Here is a 20,285-nt window from a genome sequence, read left to right as displayed (position 1 = left end):
ATGACTTAAGATATACAAGGAGAAAAACTAATTACATAAAAATCCAATTTATAACTCAAAGGCACATATATTTAACTGGAATTTTTAAGCAACATATACAGTTGTTTCAAATTATAATTACTTGTGTCTAATATGCTGTAGCTATTTGATATTTGTTGACTAAATAAGTGAGTGAAAGGGAAGGAATTTGGATCCCCTCTGAGAGATAATATGTAAGAGGAAAAATGTGTTCTTTAAGGGAGAACTATGCAGTGGCTACATGAACACACCCTTCCAGGGCTGAGTCCAGCAGAGCTAAAATTGGTCTTTGACATATTTTATACCTTTGTAGACTGAAGGTAACTGTAACTGACAGGCAAAATGGTTCCAGAGTTTTGATTGACTTCCCTCCATCCAGTGGAAAAATGAGTTTTACCTTCATTTGCAATTCAATTCCTTTATCACATACAAATTTATGCTTTTTTACTTTCCTTTGAACTGGTCATAACTTGTTTGTTCTCTCATATGAATAAAATAAAAATCTTTAATACATATGCATCTTTACATTTGTATAAGTCATGATTCTGCCTTTTTTCTGAAAATTATCTTTTAACAATACCTATAGAAAAACAAGCTTATTGGAAATAAGAGTCTTCAAACCTGGGAGCTGGCAGAGTAGGTAAATACAGGATGGAAATACCAAAAAAAATGGACTCAGGTCAAGGAAAAAAAAAAAAAGCCTGATTTATTCTCTTTGAAAATTGGGTCCAAGCCAAGACTGAGTATAAGTGAGTTTATTGTCCCCACCTATATTCACAGGGGTGAAACCTCTGCCTGTCTGGACTATATAATCTCACCCCCCCCCCCACTCCCCCACAGTTTATTAGATTAGGAATCGACTGAGTCAGGCTAAACCAATCAGGACAACTCTTGTGAATTTGGATTTAAGACTGTACAACAGGTCTCAGGTTTCTACTGGGCACTAACACCAGGAAGATATGTAAAGCAGATTGGGGTCCCACCAATCTGTGTCCTGGAATATACGCCTACATGCCAATTAAAATTTCCAAACTTGTTTAACACAATGAACTTTCAAGCCAGGTAGATCTTACTTTGAAATTAAACATCAAAACTACTAGTAGGGGCACCTGGGTGGCTCAGTCGGTTGATTGTTTGACTCTTGATTTCTGCTCAGGTCACGATCCTGAGGTAAAAGAATTGGCCCCGAGTCAGGCCCCATGCTCAGCATGGAGCTTGGTTAAGATTTTCCTCTTTCCTTCTCTCCCTGTCCCCAGCTCACGTATAAGCATGCTCGCTCACACACACACACTCTCTCTCTCTCTCTCTCTCTCAAATAAAAAATTAAAACAAAACAAAACCTACTGGCTATGCAAAGTAGCAGGTTCTTCTCTGAAACTCAATTTCCTCATCTGTTTATAAGGAAAATGAATGCCTGTCCTGTGCCGCTGTTGTGATAATTAAATAAGTTAAATCCATAGTGAAAAAGTTCTTAGTACACACCACATACTTAAAACCTAGTGTCTACTTAGAAAGCAGAAAAGAGGGGCACCTGGGTGGCTCAGTGGGTTAAGTGTCCGACTATTGACCTCAGCTCAGGTCTTGATTTCAGGATTGTGAGCTCAAGCCCCGCATTGGGCTAAACGTTAAAAAAAAATTTTAATTAAAAAATAAAAAAATAAAGCAAGTGATACAGATAAAGTGCAGCCCAACGTCCATTACAGTCCTTTCCTCAGAGATGACTTTTATGTAACTTTCCAATGATATTAATGATGGTGTGGATGAGGATTTCTAGAGAAAACAGGTCTACAGGAAGGAGTCTAGCTAGGTCCACTATCTCTTGATTTAAACTTGTCAGTGCTACCCTTGATAACACTGATGAGCCTGCTTATTTTCATCTGCCTAAGGCAGGAAGAATGCTTACTTATCTGTGTTGACTATGTTCACTGCAAAGGCTCCAGTGAACTGTAGGCATTTTCCTGATAGTTACAGTGGTAATAAAGAGGAGAGCTAGAATTCAAGACGTTTATGAGGTAGAAATCATAGTATTCACAAGTAGAGGGAGAAGCTAGTGATGGTTTTTGTGAAATTTCAAACCTACAGAAAAGTTGAGAGATTAGAATTAGGTTGAACGTGAAAGTGCCACTATTCATCCATTTTGACCTATGAAAACGACAGTGTCATATGATGCAACCTAATATAAAATACTCATACACACATCACGATTTTACCTCATTTGCTTCATCTCTCCACTTCTTTTAAAATCATTTTTAGGGGCGCCTGGGTGGCGCAGTCGGTTAAGCGTCCGACTTCAGCCAGGTCACGATCTCGCGGTCCGTGAGTTCGAGCCCCGCGTCAGGCTCTGGGCTGATGGCTCGGAGCCTGGAGCCTGTTTCCGATTCTGTGTCTCCCTCTCTCTCTGCCCCTCCCCCGTTCATGCTCTGTCTCTCTCTGTCCCAAAAATAAATTAAAAACGTTGAAAAAAAAAATTAAAAAAAAAAAAAAAAGGTTACTGCTAGCAGGGATCTTGGAGACCAAAACGCTGCAAAAATTGGTGACCATAGGTGGGGCATTTAAGAGCTGTTGGAGTGCTTGCCACCTTAAGAAGATTCCTATGAGAAGTTGGTCATGGACAAGTTGGATTAACACTAGGTCACCCGCCAACCTCAAGAAAACTTCCATTCAACAAGGTGCACTGTAAAATACACAATTCTCAACCCCAAGGCACATCATTTTAGGTGTTAGTTCAGCTCTGAGAGACTCAAAGGCTAATGGGATGGATCCTTGAATTCTAGAGTCAAGCATGCTTATGTTAGGTCTAAAAACTATAGTGCTGGGAGCTGCAATATCTATAGAAATGGCAAAATATTACTAAGAACACCTAGAATTGGAATGGCCATTAAGGGGAACATTCCAGTTAGACAAGATCATTTATTTGCAAAGTACACTTAAAAATAAAGATTCCCACGGGTGCCTAGGTGCCAGTAGGTTAACTGTCCAACTTCAGCTCAGAGCATGATCTCACAGTTCATGGGTTCAAGCCCTGCTTGGGGCTCTGTGATGATAGTGCAGAGCCTGCTTGGGATTCTTTTTCTTTCTCTCTCTCCCCCCACCCCCCTTCTCTGCCCCTCCCTGACTTGTGCTTTCCCTCCCTAAAAATAAATAAATAAACTTTAAAATAAAAGAAAAGAAAGGTTCCCAAATTAAAGGAACAGAATAGGATACCTATTTTAATTGGTATACAAAAGTTTCCAAAAGACTTCAAGGTTCTAAAATAGCTTCATTAAAAGATTCATTACAAAAGGCTAATGAAAAAGTAAAAACAGCAGAGGTACCTGAAACAAAAGACATTAAGACTGATGTGACCCCTACTGCTCCACTCTATCCTTCTTTACCTGGGTGCTAGGTTTTACTAATTCTGTGTCTGAACTGCCTTTATACTCTGAAGAGACTGTTCAAGAACTACCTTTTGAAATTAAGCTGCCTGAAGTTGCAGCTACACTTTCTATCTTCTTTTTTTTTCTTTTTAATGTTTATTTATTTTTGAGAGACAGAGACAGAGACAGAGTGCAAGCAGTGGGGCAGATAAAGAGGGAGACACAATCCCAAGCAGGCTCCAGGCTCTGAGCTGTCAGCACAGAGCCCAACCACAAGATCACAACCTGAGCCAAAATCAGATTTTTAACCGAGTGAGCTACCCAGCCACCCCACCACACTTTGTACTTTAAAGTTCACTCTCATAGGGCAACAGTTCCCTCAGAGAGAAAAAGAAGTTGCCACTGTGGGGGTGGCTAACAAAATTCAGAGAGAAATTCTACCTCAACCAGTACCAATGACTTTGGAACCTTTTACTGAAAAACATTCCTTTTTGCTGTGTGACATAGCCCTAGTCATTCTATCAGGTAACCATCCCCGTCCAAACTCAAAGGGTTAATATGGGTTGCCTCCAAGGAAGACCTCACTTTGGAGCTCCCTGACCAACCTAAACCTGATCTTTCATGTTCTTTCCATTCTGTCCTTGAAATAGAAGATTTTTTTTTTAATGCTTATTTATTTGAGAGAGAGAGAGAGAGAGAGAGAGAGAGAGAGAGAGAGAGAGCGGGGGAGGGGCAGAGACAGAGAGGGAGACACAGAATCTGAAGCAGGCTCCAGGCTCTGAGCTGTCAGCACAGAGACTGACACGGGGCTCGAACCCACAAGCTGTGAGATCATGACCCGAGCCAAAGTCAGATGCCCAACTGACTGAGCCACCCAGGTGTCCCGAAATAGAAGAATTCTAACAGAAGTTCCTTAATTTAATCAAGATGCCTGAAATTCGATGAGCTGCTTCCAGTATAGACAATGGAAGGATAAAAAGCGCAGTGCGTATAAAAATACGTATAGATGTGACTAAACTTCCTCCCGAATTTCCTCAGCATCCATGCAAGGCCTCCAACCAATACGAGAAGACCTAATCAGCCAGGAGTTAATCAATTCTGTAGGAGGCCTTCTAACACTCAAGGGGCTTGCCAGTCCAGAAACCTAATGGGAGGGAATAGCAATTTGTCCAGGACTTCAGATCTATTAACAAGACAGTTATTCCCCTTTTTTCCAAACATGCCTTTTGTCCCAAGTTCCACCTGACTCAAAATTGTTCGCTGTGGCAGACCTCCATTCAGCCTCTTTCAGCATCCCTGCAGATCCTGACAGACAAGATCTATTTGCCTTTACTCAGAATGATCAACAATACACCCGAACAGTTGGGTACAGAGGCCAAGGCTCATTGAGTCCCCTTCTTATTTCTCCCAGCTGCTCCACAAAGACAGAAATACCCTCCAGTTCCCCAGGTAATGAACTCTTTTATAGCATGTGGACAGTCTCTTGCTGTGCTCTGTTACTAAGAAGGCATCCATACAAGATCCCATTTATTTGCTACAACAGTTAGTTGAAAAGGACATAAGGTATCTGAAGAATCGCAATCATCCTCAGACACTGTTTATTACTTAGATCATGATGTAAGTACTGGTGGGATCTGGCTATCTCCAAAAAGAATTAGACTAATCCAGGACTTTCCTAGGCCTACAACAAAGTGACAGCTTCATGGAGTTCTAGGTCTAGCTGATGTCACAGACTATGGGTTGCTAATTTTTATGTGCTTCCCCATCTTATGAACTTATTACCATTTTGGTTCCTGGACCCCTTTCCCCGGGATGATCTACATAAACAGGCCTTTCTAAAACCAAAACAAGCCTTACAAGAGCCACCTGCCCCAGGGAAGCTGAACTATTCAAAAATCGTTCGCCTAGGGGCACCTGGGTGGCTCAGTCGGTTAAGCGGCTGACTTCGGCTCAGGTCATGATCTCACAGTCTGTGGGTTCGAGCCCCGCGTCGGGCTCTGTGCTGACAGCTCAGAGCCTGGAGCCTGCTTCTGATTCTGTGTCTCCCCCTCTCTCTGACCCTCCCCCGTTCATGCTCTGTCTCTCTCTGTCTCAAAAATAAATAAATGTTAAAAAAAAAATTTAAAAAAAAAAAAAAAAATCGTTCGCCTAATTTATACATGAAAAATAACCAAGTCCTGGAGATGCTCACACAAGATGGTGACAAAGGCTTGTTGCCCATTATAGTATGCAGCTTGATTCAGGTGCTTCAGTCTATCCCAGCTGCTTTAAGGCAAGATGCAGCTTCAGTCAGAAGCCTCAGCTGATCTAACATTCTGGAAGGGATGTCTACTTACAAACCCCACATGCTGTCCAAAGCCTTCCTAACTCTGAATTGACCCACTAAACTCAAAGTCCTTCTGTTTTCACCACCAATCTTCATCTTAAATGTTGCAACATTCTTAGACCTGACACATTAGGGCCCCCCTGCCTAATGAAGGTGAGCCTCACTACTGTGAGGTACTAATGTCCCATTTCAGGACACTGTGTCCTGATCTAAAGGACACCCCTTTGACTAATTCTGATCTAATCTTGTTTTTTGATGGGTCATACTGTAAAAATGAAAATGGAAGTTCCAGGCTGATTATGCTGTTACCACCCAATATGAACTACCCGGAAAGGGAAATGTGCCAAAAGCTAAATCAGCCCAACAAGCAGAGCACCAGACCCTCACCAGCGCAGGTCAGTTTTCAAAAGGGCACATTGTTAATATTTACACTGCTGAAGGATATGCCACTGGGGTAATCCATGAGTTTGGAATGTTATGGAAACAAAGGGGTTTTTTCATGTCCACTGGGACCCCAAGAAAAAATGGACGCATACACGACCTTACTCTATCTTCTGAAGTTCCTGTCCTCAAGTAGAGACACATACTAAAAGGATTAAACCTGAACATCAGGGACATGCCCCAGCTGACTTTCATGCAGAGGCAGCAGCAAGAGAATCTGTAAAGGATGTGGCACATGTGGATAAAGTCCATTCTGCTTCTACAAAAAAACGTCCCTTTGTTGCCAGACCTTTGCCATCCTGATGTCCTTGCGACATGGTAACAGTTTGCTCCTGAATCAGAAAAATTAGGATGTGCAAATAACGCTTGTAAATTCAATGAACAGTCAAGGATACGGGAAGCCCATGATGGCTGCTTGGTTCTTTCCGGCTCCTTGGCAAATCCCATTTTTTGATTTTTACATTCCTTCACCCACCATAGGTTTAACATAACTCAAATTATAAACAAACATTGGTGGACAAACTTCTACAAGACTGCCAAAAACAAACAAACAAACAAACAAACAAACAAACCACAGTTTACCATCAGTGTCTAACCTGTCAGGACCACAGTTCTAGAAAACCTATTTTTGTTCCCAGCCTCCTATGGACCCTTTGAACACCTACAGCTGGACTTCATTCAACTGCCACCATTCTGGGGTTATCAATATGTTCTTGTTATTGTTTGTATATTTTCCAGATGGGCTGAAGCTTTCCCCGGCTGCAAGGCTTACTCCCTCAAGTGACAAAGAAACTGGTAGAAAACATGTTTCCCAATTGGGGTATACTTTCCATAATTTCTAGTGATCAAGGCATCCACTTCATTGGGAGAATCATACAAGCTTTAATAAAGGCCTTACAAACATCTCGGACATATCACTTTTCCTATTGCCTCAATTCATTGGGCAAGGTTGAAAGAACTAATGCAATTTTCCAACTTAAAATCTCTGAGCTTACTGAAACTGCTGGACTCCCTTGGTCTAAGGTTCTGCCACTGGCTCTGCTGATAATTCACAATGTCCCCCTTGGGAAACATAAACTCACTCTACATGAGATAGTCACCTGCAGGCCAACTTCTATTGGCATGCAACTTTCTGCTTGTCACCTCATGCCAGTATGACTAGCTACTTTGAGTCTTTTTTTTTTTTTTTTAATGTTTATTTATTTTTGAGAGAGACACAGAATGTGAGTGGGGGCGGGGCATAGAGAGAGGGAGACACAGAATCTGAAGCAGGGTCCAGGCTCTTAGCTGTAAGCACAGAGCCCGACGCAGGGCTTGAACTCACGACCTGTGAGATTGTGACCCAAGCTGAAGTTGGTTGCTCAACCAAGCCACCCAGGCGCCCCTACTGTGAGTCTTTAATGTCTAATGCTAAGGCCTACCATCAACAGGTTAAAGAAGCTTTCTCTGACCCTAGTTCCAAGGATCCTGTTGGTCACTCTGGAGCCTGGGGACTGGGTATTTTGGAAACACCACTGAGAAGGGGAAAAAAAAAAAAGCAGCTCTAGAGCCACATTGGAAAGGACCTTACCAAGTATTCCTGACCACTGACACTGTTGAAAAACTAGAGGGCAGGGGCGCCTGGGTGGCGCAGTCGGTTAAGCGTCCAACTTCAGCCAGGTCACGATCTCGCGGTCCGCGAGTTCGAGCCCCGCGTCAGGCTCTGGGCTGATGGCTCGGAGCCTGGAGCCTGTTTCCGATTCTGTGTCTCCCTCTCTCTCTGCCCCTCCCCCGTTCATGCTCTGTCTCTCTCTGTCCCAAAAATAAATTAAAAATGTTGAAAAAAAAAAAAAAGAAAAACTAGAGGGCATTAAGCCTTGCATACATATCATACAGCTAAAGACAAGACAGCCTCACTTGACCTCTGCTCCTGTAAGATGCTGGAGACATATAAATGAAATTGACAAGACAAGTAGCTGACATCGAAGTGAACTGCTTCTTCCCAAGACACCAGATCAAGACTTCATACTTTAACATGAAATTTTTTCTCCTCTTTCTTTCCTTTGGCATTAGCCTGGAAAGACAAGACCTTCATCTGTATCTCCCAGGCCATTGCTAAGAGGGAAAGGGGAGTAATCTTTCAGACTGCTGGATCTGTCATCAAAGATTCCAATCTGTCCAGGATGTTAGAGAGCCCTGGTCCTCCCTGTGACTTATTTCTCTTCTTTTCCTAATGTCACTGAAAACTACAATTAACTCTGCACCCCCTGAAGTCTCCCACTGATTTCAACTTTTATAGATAGAACAAACTGTGCTTTTTTTTCTTTCTTCAATTGTAAGTGTAGCACCCAATTAGATACAATCACTTCTATAAATCTTGTTATTTGAACATCCTCGTTCTCCTGATCATCTAGCTCACATCTGCTCCCATTCTCTAAGACATCTCACCAGCAACACCCATCTTTGCAGGGTATTGTAAGGACTCATTCTTTCAGTTTAGAAATGTTCTTCCCATTGTGCTGAAAATCTAACTGACCCCAGGCTGGGGTGACAGGTGAGAGGGCAAATGCAATAATCCCATCCTAATGGGAATGGTTTGTGTGTCTTTATGGCAATTATCATTCTCTTTGGGCCTGTGAATGCCTTGTTGGCACAAGCTGGGCAAGGCCTCTTAAGTTATCTAACCGTACCCCTAACTTTTCACAAGCAAACTAAGACATCTCATTGGTCGACTCCCCTGAATTTATACCGTTGAGTTAAAAAAGACCTACCAGGAGGCATTCAGGATTCGGGATTTGCTTCCTTTGGCAGGGTCATGATTCCCGGGTTAGGAGTTAATGAAAAGGAGGATGTGATCAGAAACCTCTCCCAAACTCTTGAAGATAATGAAGAATCGGTTGCTAATGGGATAGTTGTCCTACAAAGATCTTTAGCCTCTCTGGCAAAAGTTGTCCTTGATATTAGAATAACTCTTGATTATCTTTTACCTGAACAAGGAGGTGTTTGTGCTGAGGCCAACACCACCTGCTATACCAGGGTTAGTATCTCTGGGGAAGAACTCAATTACATAAGACCAAAGGAAAAAGGTGAAAAGGTGATTCCTTCCTTGGAGTCTTTCTTTGACTTTGTGGATTTTGATTGGTTTGAGTCTTGGGACAATGGCTTCAGAGTACACTCCAAACACTGGGAATTATCCTCCTTATAGTAATCATATCTTCCTCTACTAATTACGAAGCAAATGACTGGGCTGTTTAAGGAATGACGAAAGTGACCAACTTAATGAGTGTAAACTGGAAGTTATGACCTGTGAATATCAAGAGGTTAAGCAGGAATATCGTAACCTATAGGTACCACCTAAAAGAACAAAATTGTGAACTTCAGAGTGGTAACTGAGAATGGCACTAATGCCTTAAATTTTGATCACATCTCTCAGTTACTTGGAGAATCGAGAGAATTGTTAAAAACAAAACCACAGGCCCAAAATGATGTCACTTAGACCAAGTTACCAAACTGGGGCTTAATACCTAATCTAACTACACCATCAACTTCCCTCAGAAATGTAGTCTTAATCAGTCAGCCAGGAATTTTTCAATTAGTTGCCAATGAGTCTACCACATGGGTCACCCTATCCCTCAAAGAAAGATGGAGTAATTGCTCCTGGCATGGAGCAATCCTTTCATTTTGCTAATAACTTCCTTTCCCCACCCTCCTTTCCACAAAAGCCTTCCATTTTGTACAACTCCTTGGGGCTCCTCTCTGCTCACTGGATGGGAGGGTGCCGGTTCATGAATCATTTAATAAAGCCAGTTAGATCTGCAAATTTTCTCAGTTGGACTTTGTTTTTGTAACCATCTAATACCCAATTCATATCCATATTTTTCTGTCTTTAAAAATACCTTTTTTGCATTTCAGTTGATTGCAATCAAGTTCCTAAACAAGGTCTACATGCTGTATTTGCTGGATGAAGTTCTGAAGCCTCTTTTCATCCTAGAGCAGTCCTTTTTTTTTTTTTTTTTTTTTTTTTTTTAAATTTTTTTTTTTCAACGTTTTTTATTTATTTTTGGGACAGAGAGAGACAGAGCATGAACGGGGGAGGGGCAGAGAGAGAGGGAGACACAGAATCGGAAACAGGCTCCAGGCTCCGAGCCATCGGCCCAGAGCCCGACGCGGGGCTCGAACTCACGGACCGCGAGATCGTGACCTGGCTGAAGTCGGACGCTTAACCGACTGCGCCACCCAGGCGCCCCTAGAGCAGTCCTTCTGAAATATCCCTCCCCCAACTTTTTTCCCATGCCACTGACTGGGTCACTTAATCTATCTTGTTATGACCCACATTTTGGATTGTTTGCTTTTCCATGCTCTCACATCATCTGTTCCTCAATCTGCCATATTTTCTAATAAACTGGAAGTCACAGGGCCAGCACTCACATTCACTATAACTTCCTATCTCGAGTGGGCAGGGAGTGCCCTTGAGAGTGCCAGAGCTAGACAGGGGTGAGTGGGCATTTTGATTATGCCATTTAAAGGCTGTGACCTTGGGGAAGTTACTACACCTGTCTAAGTCTCCAGTTTCTCACTTGTAACGCAAGAATATAACAATTCATAACTTGAAGAGTTACGCAAAGATAAAAGGAGACAATGAGTATGCAACAGCCAGCACTATGATACTTAAACAGCAAGCAGCTCAGTGAATGTCAGTTCCAGCAATGACCAGCGATACCTTCAGCTTACACATCATAGAAATACTCATTCCAATAAAATGCTTCTAAAGTACCCAGAAAATTGTATCCTTTTTTGACATGGCAGGATAAGTACAATACGTATCTGTATAAGCGATTAAGCAATACCTACAGCAGAAGTAGGGAGTCCGAGGATTTTTGAAGAATAAATTGTCTTCAGGAATTTTGCTCTACTTTCAAGGGAGCAAAGTCTCCTCTGGGCCAAAAACATGCTGCAGGATAAAAGAAATACGTTAACAAGAAGAAAATATATGACACATCACTATCAGACACTTACAGCTAGCTAATAGACCATAAGCTTACACAAAATATAAGTAAAAATTTTTCACAGTTCTCTTTCTACATATAACCTCTCATCACTAGAACCCTCTTTATCTTATAAAAATTTATGGATATGTCATTTTAAACTAGAGGTGTGTAAGCATATTGTGAATTCAAAAAATAAAAAGCTCTAATTTAGTCAAGAGCATAAAATTACAGTAAGTAGAAGTTTCATTTATAGCAGCTATAAAAACCAGGATATTTCAACCTAGGAACTACTCAAATTTCAGAATCGTCCGGATAAAGTCATATAAAAAAGCACAATTGGTGACAGTAAATTAAAGTGGTTAGAATTTAGCAAGTTGTTTGAAAAGCATTATAGCAGGTCCTTGACAAACATAAAGAATATACGAATGAATTTTAGGTTATTTTCAGACGGCACTTTCCTCAACAATCCCATAGAAAGGTAGCAAGCTATTTCAATAGATTCTAGTCACATAACAGGCATGCATTCTGAATTACATCTCTACCTATAAGGAAAACTGTTACCAAAGCAATATGAAATTCTATTATTATACTGTCACCTGGAATTAGAAGACAACTCAACTTTCTAAGAGCACTCAGGTAAACAGAAACTTCTTACTTAGAAGAAGTTTTAGTCTGAGAATCTTGTATCAGTGGGTGTCATTTCCTCTATCTCCAGTGGTTAATTAAACTTTAGAAGAGACATACTCTACAGATTTAAAGGAATCCACCAAAGCTAGCTAGGACTCTCTTTGAGTTACCAAAATGTTAAGGCTACAGAAAGCTTTAAATGTGAGAAATAATATATTGAAGTTTCTTAAGAAGTTAAATATAAAATCCTGACCTTGTCAGCAATATCTGAGCTTAAAACAACAGCCTCTTAGGGGTGCCTGGGTGGCTCAGTTGGTTAAACATCTGACTTTGGCTCAGGTCATGATCTCGCAGTTTGAGAGTTCAAGCCCTGCATCCGGATCTGTGCTGACAGCTTGGAGCCTGGAACCTGCTTCAGGTTCTGTGTCTTCCTCTCTCTGCCCCTCCCCTGCTTGCACTCCGTCTCTGTCTCTGTCTCTCTCAAAAATAAATAATAAACATTAAAAAATTAAAAAACAACAACAGCCTCTCAGCCATTCTATCACATCAGCCTATTTTAATTTTCTGCAAAGCACTTTTGTTGTTGTTGTTTGGTTGGTCATTCATTCACTCATTTGATGCTTCATGTGCAGGGCCTGGTGTATTTAGTTTCCTACTGCATTCTCTGGCATACTTGATAAATAAAATGTTAAATTACTGAATAAATACATCAAATCACATTACAAATTAATGGTATCAGTGGCTATTTATGAATCTTTTTATGAAATATTGATTCCTTTTGTAAAGTAAATAATTACCCCTTATGTTTTAAGTCTTTCAAGTTGAAGAACAGGTTTTCTTAAATTAAGGAATGCTTATTCTTGCATCATTAACTGTTCTATTCAGGAATAAATTATTAACTAGTTTAGGCAACGTGGATAGTTTTAAGAAAAGGTATTACCAAACAAAGGGAACAATATAAAAAAATCTTTATTGAGTATCATGGAGCTATTTGATTTAGGATAATTAGTTGCTCCCCCCTCTCCCCCCCAGCAAATCAATGTTCATTTATTTCAGTTCAGCCTAATTCCTTAGGTATTTAGACTAAGTATAAGCAAAATATTTTCTTCTAAGTGGACAAATGAGAGAGACCTGTTCCACCTTCTGGAGAAGAACTGGGCAGGGGTGCGGGGACAGTACTAGGAATCAGGATACCTGGATTCGAGTCCTTATTCTGATATTTTAAAAAGTTTTCTATCCTTGGGGAAGTTGCTGACTCTTGCTGAACGTCAGTTCCCTCATTTTTCAAAACAGGTGAATACATCAGTCCTTGGTTTGAAGGTAAATCCAGAAGGTGCTGGTAAGTCACTGACTGATCACGAGTGGAGCTTAGACTCCAGCTCTTGGGAAATCTCTGGCCACCAGGCCTCAGTGCCCATTCTCCTTAGGAAGTTGACACTCAATCTACCTGTTTTCATCTGGAAATCACAAAGCCTAAATCTCGCCTCCTCTCTATCTACCTTCAACAGCATATTACCTCCATAATACAATGTACTTGCAGGCAACTGACCCAGTTCTCCATTTCTCTTCCACGTTCCAAACCTTCCATTGTGTCTTTTAGAACAGGTGGACCATAATCAGCAAATTCCAATATATCTTTATGTTCTCAGAGTATTCTCCTTGTTTTAACACAAATCTTAACCGTTTCCTGAACATATCACTTCTATGTTCCTCAGTGTTGGCTTCTGCTCATATATGCCCCACCTAACTCTTTCTTGCCATCCATTTTACCACTGCCAGACTATTACTTCCCTCATCTGCCTCACTGACATTATTTTCTGTCCTGCTGGTAACTCCCTGTCCTTATTAAGGACTTTGTCAGTACGCACAGTATTCTCAACTCAATACTGTGACCATCCCAGGTAATTTCAATGGCTTCAGAGATGATCCACCCAACAGGTGACATCCCCATGTCCACTGCTCTTCTGCTCCATTCCACCTTAGACTCTCTCCTGCTACCATACACTGCACCTTGCCATTACCTCAGTCGGGTCTAATTGCAAAATAACTGATTGAAACATTCTGCTCTTTGACCATAAACTATCTTTCCTTTCAATTAATTATTCTATTCTTCAGTATTATCAAGATCTCTAGGAGGCTGCCTTTCCTTTTCCCAATCAGCCTGCACTTTCCTTTATTTTCCAATATAGATGCCAGTTCATCACTTCAGTAATCTTCTAGACAATGCCCTACCCCACCCTGTCTAGCCTCTCACCTGTCTGTAACACTCTAGCCCTGGATCAACTCATCTACAGTGTTTGATTTTCCCAAGCTGGGGAAGGTCATACAGGATGCGTGGTTTCACCATAAATACATGGCCATTAACTTCGAATTGACCCCCAACACTCTGCAGCGTTATACTCTATTTTGTAGGGGAAGGATGGCAGGATATGCCACCCCAAAATACGCCACTTTGGAATAAGAATTATTTTGAGCTAAAGGCACTTGAAAAATAGCAAATGCCAAAAAGAGCAATCTGATCCTTCCTTTTCTTCCTGAAAACAGGAGATAAAATTTCCATGTGAAAGGTGCCTTCCCTATACAGGAGAAAAGGAACACTCTTAGATGGTAAACTGAAGCTGAGAGAATTTTGTAAAAAGAGGCCTTGTTAAAATAATCCTTATCTTCCTTTAGCTTACCTAAATATTTTAGTTACTTTCCCACAATTGCCTCTCCACGTTCAACCTAGTATAAAAGAAGTTGTTTTGGCCGCTTCTTTGTACGCTTCTCCTACTATCTGCCTTATGTCAGTATAATTCTAAGGCCCAGCTGGAAACCCTAAGAGGGCAGGCCACACTTCTCTCCTACAGTCCAGATTTTAATTTTTCCCACACTCCTCTAACCTAAAAGCTCTTTGTTCTAAATAGATGCCCTTGCTTCCTATCATAGAGAAAATAGAAGCCATCAGATTTACCATCTCAGTTTACCCAAATAGAAAACACCAAGCCCAAAGAATACTTTTTCCTTCCTCTCTATACTACAGGAACTCACCCTCCCACAAAAGGATAATTCTTCCTCCCATGGCTTAGATCTCATTCACTCCTAGCACTACAGAGACCTTTCTCCAGTGATTATTACCCTTTCTCTTGTAAATGCAACTTTCCTTGCTCACATCTCTTCCAGTTACAAAAAACAGCAAATACAAAACACCAACCAAGAATTAAACTCTTGACTCTACCTTCTCCTCCCTATCGTACATTTCCTCTTCAAATCAAAACCTTCCTGTTACTTTCTCTTAAGAGCAAAACTTTTAAAAAGACAGATTAGTTGTCTCCTTTTCCTCAATCTACATACTCTTCAACCTGATGTAGTCTTTTTTTTTTTTTAATTTATCTATTGTTTATTTTACACCCAAGTTAGCATATGGTCCAATATTGATTTCAGGAGTAGATTCCTTAATGCCCCTTACCCATTTAGCCCATCCCCTTCCCACAACCCCTCCAGCAACCCTGTTTTTCCTCCATACTTAAGAGTCTCTTATGTTTTGCCCCCTCCCTGTTTTTATATTATTTTTGCTTCCCTTCCCTTTTATTCATCTGTTTTGTATCTTAAATTCCTCATATGAGTGAAGTCATATGGTATTTGTCTTTTTCTGACTAATTTCGCTTAGCATAATCCTCTCCAGTTCCATCCACGTAGTTAGTTGCAAATGGCAAGATTTCATTCTTCTTGTATGCAATCTGACTTTTGTACCCATTACTCCACAGAGGCAGATCTTGCTCAAGTCAGTTCTGACCCTTGAGCTCTCTGCAGCTTCAGATACTACTGGGTAAGTCCTGTCTCCTCCCAGAAACACCCGTGTTCTTTTGGCTTTTGACGTAGTAGGATCCCTCATTTCCCTCCTACCTCTCCTCCAACCCGCCACTAAATGATAGAATTTCTCAATACCCAGATCTGGGCTCTCTCCTCAACCATTACTCTCTCACTAGGTAATCTGTTTGTGGGAGAAATTGTGGGGTATCCGTGGGGGGAAAGAAAAAAAAAGGCTCCAAAGAAATCTAAGTAGGCTGACAGATATAGATTCAGAACCTCTGAAGCTGTTTTTCTTCTGCAGTTTACATAAACACATTTTGACCAGCACTTTCTAATGCAATTAACATTCCATATGTATATTTACAAATAATAAAAATAAATGAACAAATTTGGATGTCATTGAAAAGTCAGAAAAAAAATCAAAGGTATATGGTTTTTAACCCTAAACAACATTTTCACTATATTTTACTAGCTTCTCCTTAAAAACAATGCTCTGAGAAGAAAACCAGGCAATTGTATAGCAAGGCGATCTGGTAAACCTGATTACAGCATATTATACATAAGGTCAGCTCCATATTGAAATAATCATGATCAATATAAAATTAAACTATTTCTCATCATTGGAGTAGAGTATTTAAAACCAAGATACAGAAGGTGTGTGTGCCACAAGCTGAGAAGGGTCGAGAATTGTTGGTGGGGGCGGGGAGCAGAACCCAGAGCTACAATGTAAGTAAAGCAGTCAAAATTAATCTTATCAGTTTGAAACTCTGGCCTTAAACCCAAATGATCAATTTACATATAACTGCTTTGCTTGTGGGGACGAAAAGGTTTAATCTGACGATGTTCAGATCGCTCAGGTTAACTGCAAGCCTCAAGGTGAGGTGACTCCAAAAAAGGCTGACGCCAATGCACAGCCCACGTTAGCAGTTTGAACAAAGATTATTTCTACCTTACGCTCTCCCTGTCGGCCCACTTCTTCCAAACTTTTGTTTGCAAAGTTCCCTGGTGCAACAGAGGGCATCTAGGTGAACAGGTACTGGACATGGAAGTACAGTGGGAATAACAGGCCTCAAAGCCCTGTCACTGGAGCAAGAACGGGAAACCCGAACCATATTTAGCCCGCACCACACTTAAGGAGGCAGGATCCTGAAACTGTTAAAAAGCCGATCTTCGGCGAATATAAATCTGATTGGGGGAAGAAGTGTGGCTGCCTTGTTTCCATGAGAAGGAATGAGGTTCTAGCACAACACGAAGTGACTTTGTGCTCGGTTGGCGCCTGCCGTGGAAGTGGGCGGGCTGCCCAATTCTGGCCTCAGGCCGCAGAGGGGGACAGGCGCCCCCGTGCCCGGGAGGCAGCCCAAGGGCGGGGGGTCGCACTCGTGGAGCGGCAGATTGGGCTGCTTTTCTAACCACACACTTCAGACTCCACACTTCACTTACCCGGCAAGTGAACAGCCTTCGTTTCCTTTCCAGTTAGGAATCCCGGTTTTGGATGAACTGTTGTCGGTGTTTTCAAAATGCCAAAGTTGTAAAATCAAGAGCAAAAGGGGCAAAAAGGCTTTTTTTTTGGGGGGGGGGGGGTGACCGGGGTGCTGGGGCCCCACCTGCCAAGCCAGCCACCTCTCCAGAGGAAACAACGCCAGCGCGGGCGCCCCGCAGCGCCAGAGTGCGGGTCAAGGGACCCAGCCCCGGGTCACGCCGCCTGCTCCCAAACGCTAGTCCCGGTCCTGAAGGAGATCCAGTCGGCCTCTCCGGCTCGCCGGGAGCCCAACTCCGGCCGCCTCCCTCCCGGCCTCGCTCCACACGACTCCGCGCGCCGGGACCCGGAGCGCCCCCCTGACACCCCACTCACCTCCTACGCGAGAGCCAGTCTCGCCTCCCCCGGCTCGGGTCACGCCTGCGCTTCAGGGCCGGGTGGGTCAGGATTCGGGCGTGGGGGCGGAGTCTGGGCGCGGGTGCCCGCGGGGTCGGGATGCAGCACGCGGATTGGCTGAGGCGTCGGCCGCGAGCGAGGACTGGATGCCAAGGGATGCGGGGTGGGACAGAAGGCGCTGAAAGGGGCTGGAGGGCCTGAGAAGATCGCGAACTGCTCCGGGCAGGTGGAGGTGCGGGGGCGGTGTTAGGTCAGAGGAACAGAGGCTGGGCTGGGCAGGGGGGTGGGGTCGAGGAGGGGCCTTGGATGTGGCCGCGGATTGGCTATGAAATTTGGGCCCTGGGCCCTAATTGGATGTTAGAGGAAGAGGGCTGATTTGGAAGAAACGGTAAACCGCGGGGCCCTGGGTTTAGGCCAGAGAAAAGTTGTAGTGAGAATAATGCTAAGGTTTTTTGAGAGAGGGCGACACTAAACAGAGTGTGAAAAGGGGTTTGTAGATGTAATTCGTCATCTGGGACAGGGGTGAGGGAAAAAAAGCAGGAATTTACATTTCTGAACAGTAAAATGGGTTTGATTAAAGAACTGAGAAGGGAATGTGCCACCAAGGAAAATACAGGAGATTTTAAAAGTGAACAAAAAAATCGCTGGAGAGTAATGGACACCACATGTCTTTGGGGGAGGCGATGCTAGCGAAAGCACAGTTTCTGTTAAAAATCGAATTTCACAATTGGATTTTCTTCCTCTCCTATTTTAAGAAGATGAGAGGGTAGATGGAGTGAGTGTGGCAGTAGCATCGTACTCAGGCCTAGAGGAAAGAACAAAGATAATCTTTGGTTGAAGGAATATACTTTTTTTTTTAAATGCTTATTTTATTTTTGAGAGACAGAACGTGAGTAGGGGAGGGGCAGAGAGAGAGAAAGAGAGACAGAATCTGAAGCAGGCTCCAGGCTCGGAGCTGTCAAGAGCCCGATGTGGGGCTTGAACTCACCATGGGTGAGATCATGACCTGAGCTTGACGCTTAACCTACTGAGCCACCCAGGCGCCCCAAAGGAATACACTCTTAAACTAGGTACAAGGAGGGTCATAAGATGATTAGGTGAGGGGCGCCTGTGTGGTTCAGTCGGTTAAGTCTGACTTCGGCTCAGGTCATGATCTCACAGTTCCCGGTGGGTTCAACCTCCCAGTCTGGCTCTGTGCTGACAGCTCAGAGCCTGGAGCCTGCTTCAGATTCTGTGTCTCCCTCTCTCTCTGCCCCTTCCCTGCTTGCACTCTCTCTTTATCTCTTTCTCTCAAAAATAAATAAACATTTTTTTTAATTAAAAAAAATATGATTAAGTGAATGAAGAAATTGCTGGGTACTTCAGAGGACTACCTTTATATTGTGAACTATTGTGAGCCCATTCATCTGTCAGTATTTTCCAGCAAATATGGAGAATATTGGTGGTCCCAAAGACCACAGAAAACACAACTGTAGTCAGAAAGTTAGGTATACTATTCGTTGCAATGAGGGAGAACACACACACCTTGGGGAAGCATGGATCATTCAGTAACAGGATGTTAGAAATGACTTATAAAACCTGGGCTTGTATTCCGTGATTTTGGAGGAGGGTTCAAAGAAAGGGAGGTTCATTCTGTTTTGGGTGTTGTCAGGAAGTAGGGGTAATTGTAAAATGAGGTATTGTATTCTTACATAGAAGGAGGGGAGGATAATTGCAAGGCTAAATCCATAATTGGAAAAGAGGCAACAATTTGACTAGATGGGAGAGGAGGAAATTTGGTATTTTTGTAGTTTTCACAATAATCTTGGTGGGTTTTTTTTTTAATGTGTTAAGCAGCAGGCTAGACATTGTTTATTTCATTTAAACATTACAATAATCTTGTAACATAGCCATTAATGTTCTTGGTTGACAGATGGGCAGACTGAGGTTCATGGAGGCAAAGAACTGGATTCAGGGTGTAGTAACACAAAAGGGCTAACTCAGGGCCTCCTAACCGTTTTTTGTGCTCTAGCCCCTCTGGCAATCTAATGAAATGTATATAATGGCCTTATTTTTTTTAATTATTTTTTTAACGTTTATTTATTTTTGAGACAGAGAGAGACAGAGCATGAACGGGGGAGGGTCAGAGAGAGAGGGAGACACAGAATCGGAAGCAGGCTCCAGGCTCTGAGCCATCAGCCCAGAGCCCGACGCGGGGCTCAAACTCACGGACCACAAGATCGTGACCTAAGCTGAAGTCAGATGCTTAACCGACTGAGCCACCCAGGCGCCCCTACAATGACCTTATTTTTAATCTGTGTTTAGGCAAGACTATTAAGTGATCTTGTCTGTTGTCTTACTTCATCATGACCACAGAGTGATTTTGTCTCATGTTAGTGTTCGGTCAGATTGTTATGTTTTGTAGGGGGAGGAACATTGCAGTGGGTTCCTAACAACACTGAAGCCAAAGCCTTAAGAGTGTCGGTTCAGGTCCCAATGTTCGGTGCTGCTTTTCTTTTTCTCACATGTCACAACTATGAATGGAGTACTTGGGTGCTGAGGCTGCTTGAAAAACTGAAGCAGAGGAAGTGAGTGTCCTGAACCTTACAGAGGCAGAAACAGACAATAGAGGAGTTAATGCATACAATGACTTCAGAGGGTAATTGCTATAAAAGAAGAAATGATGGGTGGAGACATCAGATGGTTTAAATTGGATGGTCAGGAAAGGATTTTTTTTTTTCCCCAGAGAGATACAGACACACAGATAGAGAGAATCTCAAGCACCCCTGGGATCACAACCAGAACCAAAATCAAGAGTTAGACACTCAACCGACTGAACCACCCAGGTGCCCCAGGAAGGGTTTTTTTTGTTTTTTGTTTGTTTTTGTTTGTTTGTTTTGAGGTAA

General features: G+C 42.5%; 1 protein-coding gene across 4 annotated transcripts in view; it reads right to left on the bottom strand.

Moving 5' to 3' along the window:
* Positions 1-17,655, bottom strand: part of KYAT3 (kynurenine aminotransferase 3) — a 73,427-nt gene extending 55,772 nt beyond the window's left edge. The window contains exons 1-2 of one of the 4 annotated variants that reach the window (XM_058716682.1): positions 17,380-17,655; positions 10,972-11,071 (exon numbers count right to left, since the gene is read on the bottom strand). In XM_058716682.1, the coding sequence (XP_058572665.1) occupies positions 10,972-11,070 (99 nt within the window). In that variant the 5' untranslated portion in view covers position 11,071; positions 17,380-17,655. Of the gene's footprint in view, positions 1-10,971; positions 11,072-11,988; positions 12,208-16,323; positions 16,671-16,967; positions 17,087-17,379 lie in introns of those variants that run through there. The other 3 variants (XM_058716683.1, XM_058716685.1, XM_058716684.1) reach the window with 3 other exon arrangements.
* Between the last annotated feature and the right edge of the window lie 2,630 nt (positions 17,656-20,285).

This window comes from Neofelis nebulosa, chromosome 2 (assembly GCF_028018385.1).
Source record: "Neofelis nebulosa isolate mNeoNeb1 chromosome 2, mNeoNeb1.pri, whole genome shotgun sequence".
Taxonomy (NCBI): domain Eukaryota; kingdom Metazoa; phylum Chordata; class Mammalia; order Carnivora; family Felidae; genus Neofelis; species Neofelis nebulosa.
This window is presented reverse-complemented; position numbering and strand designations above follow the sequence as displayed.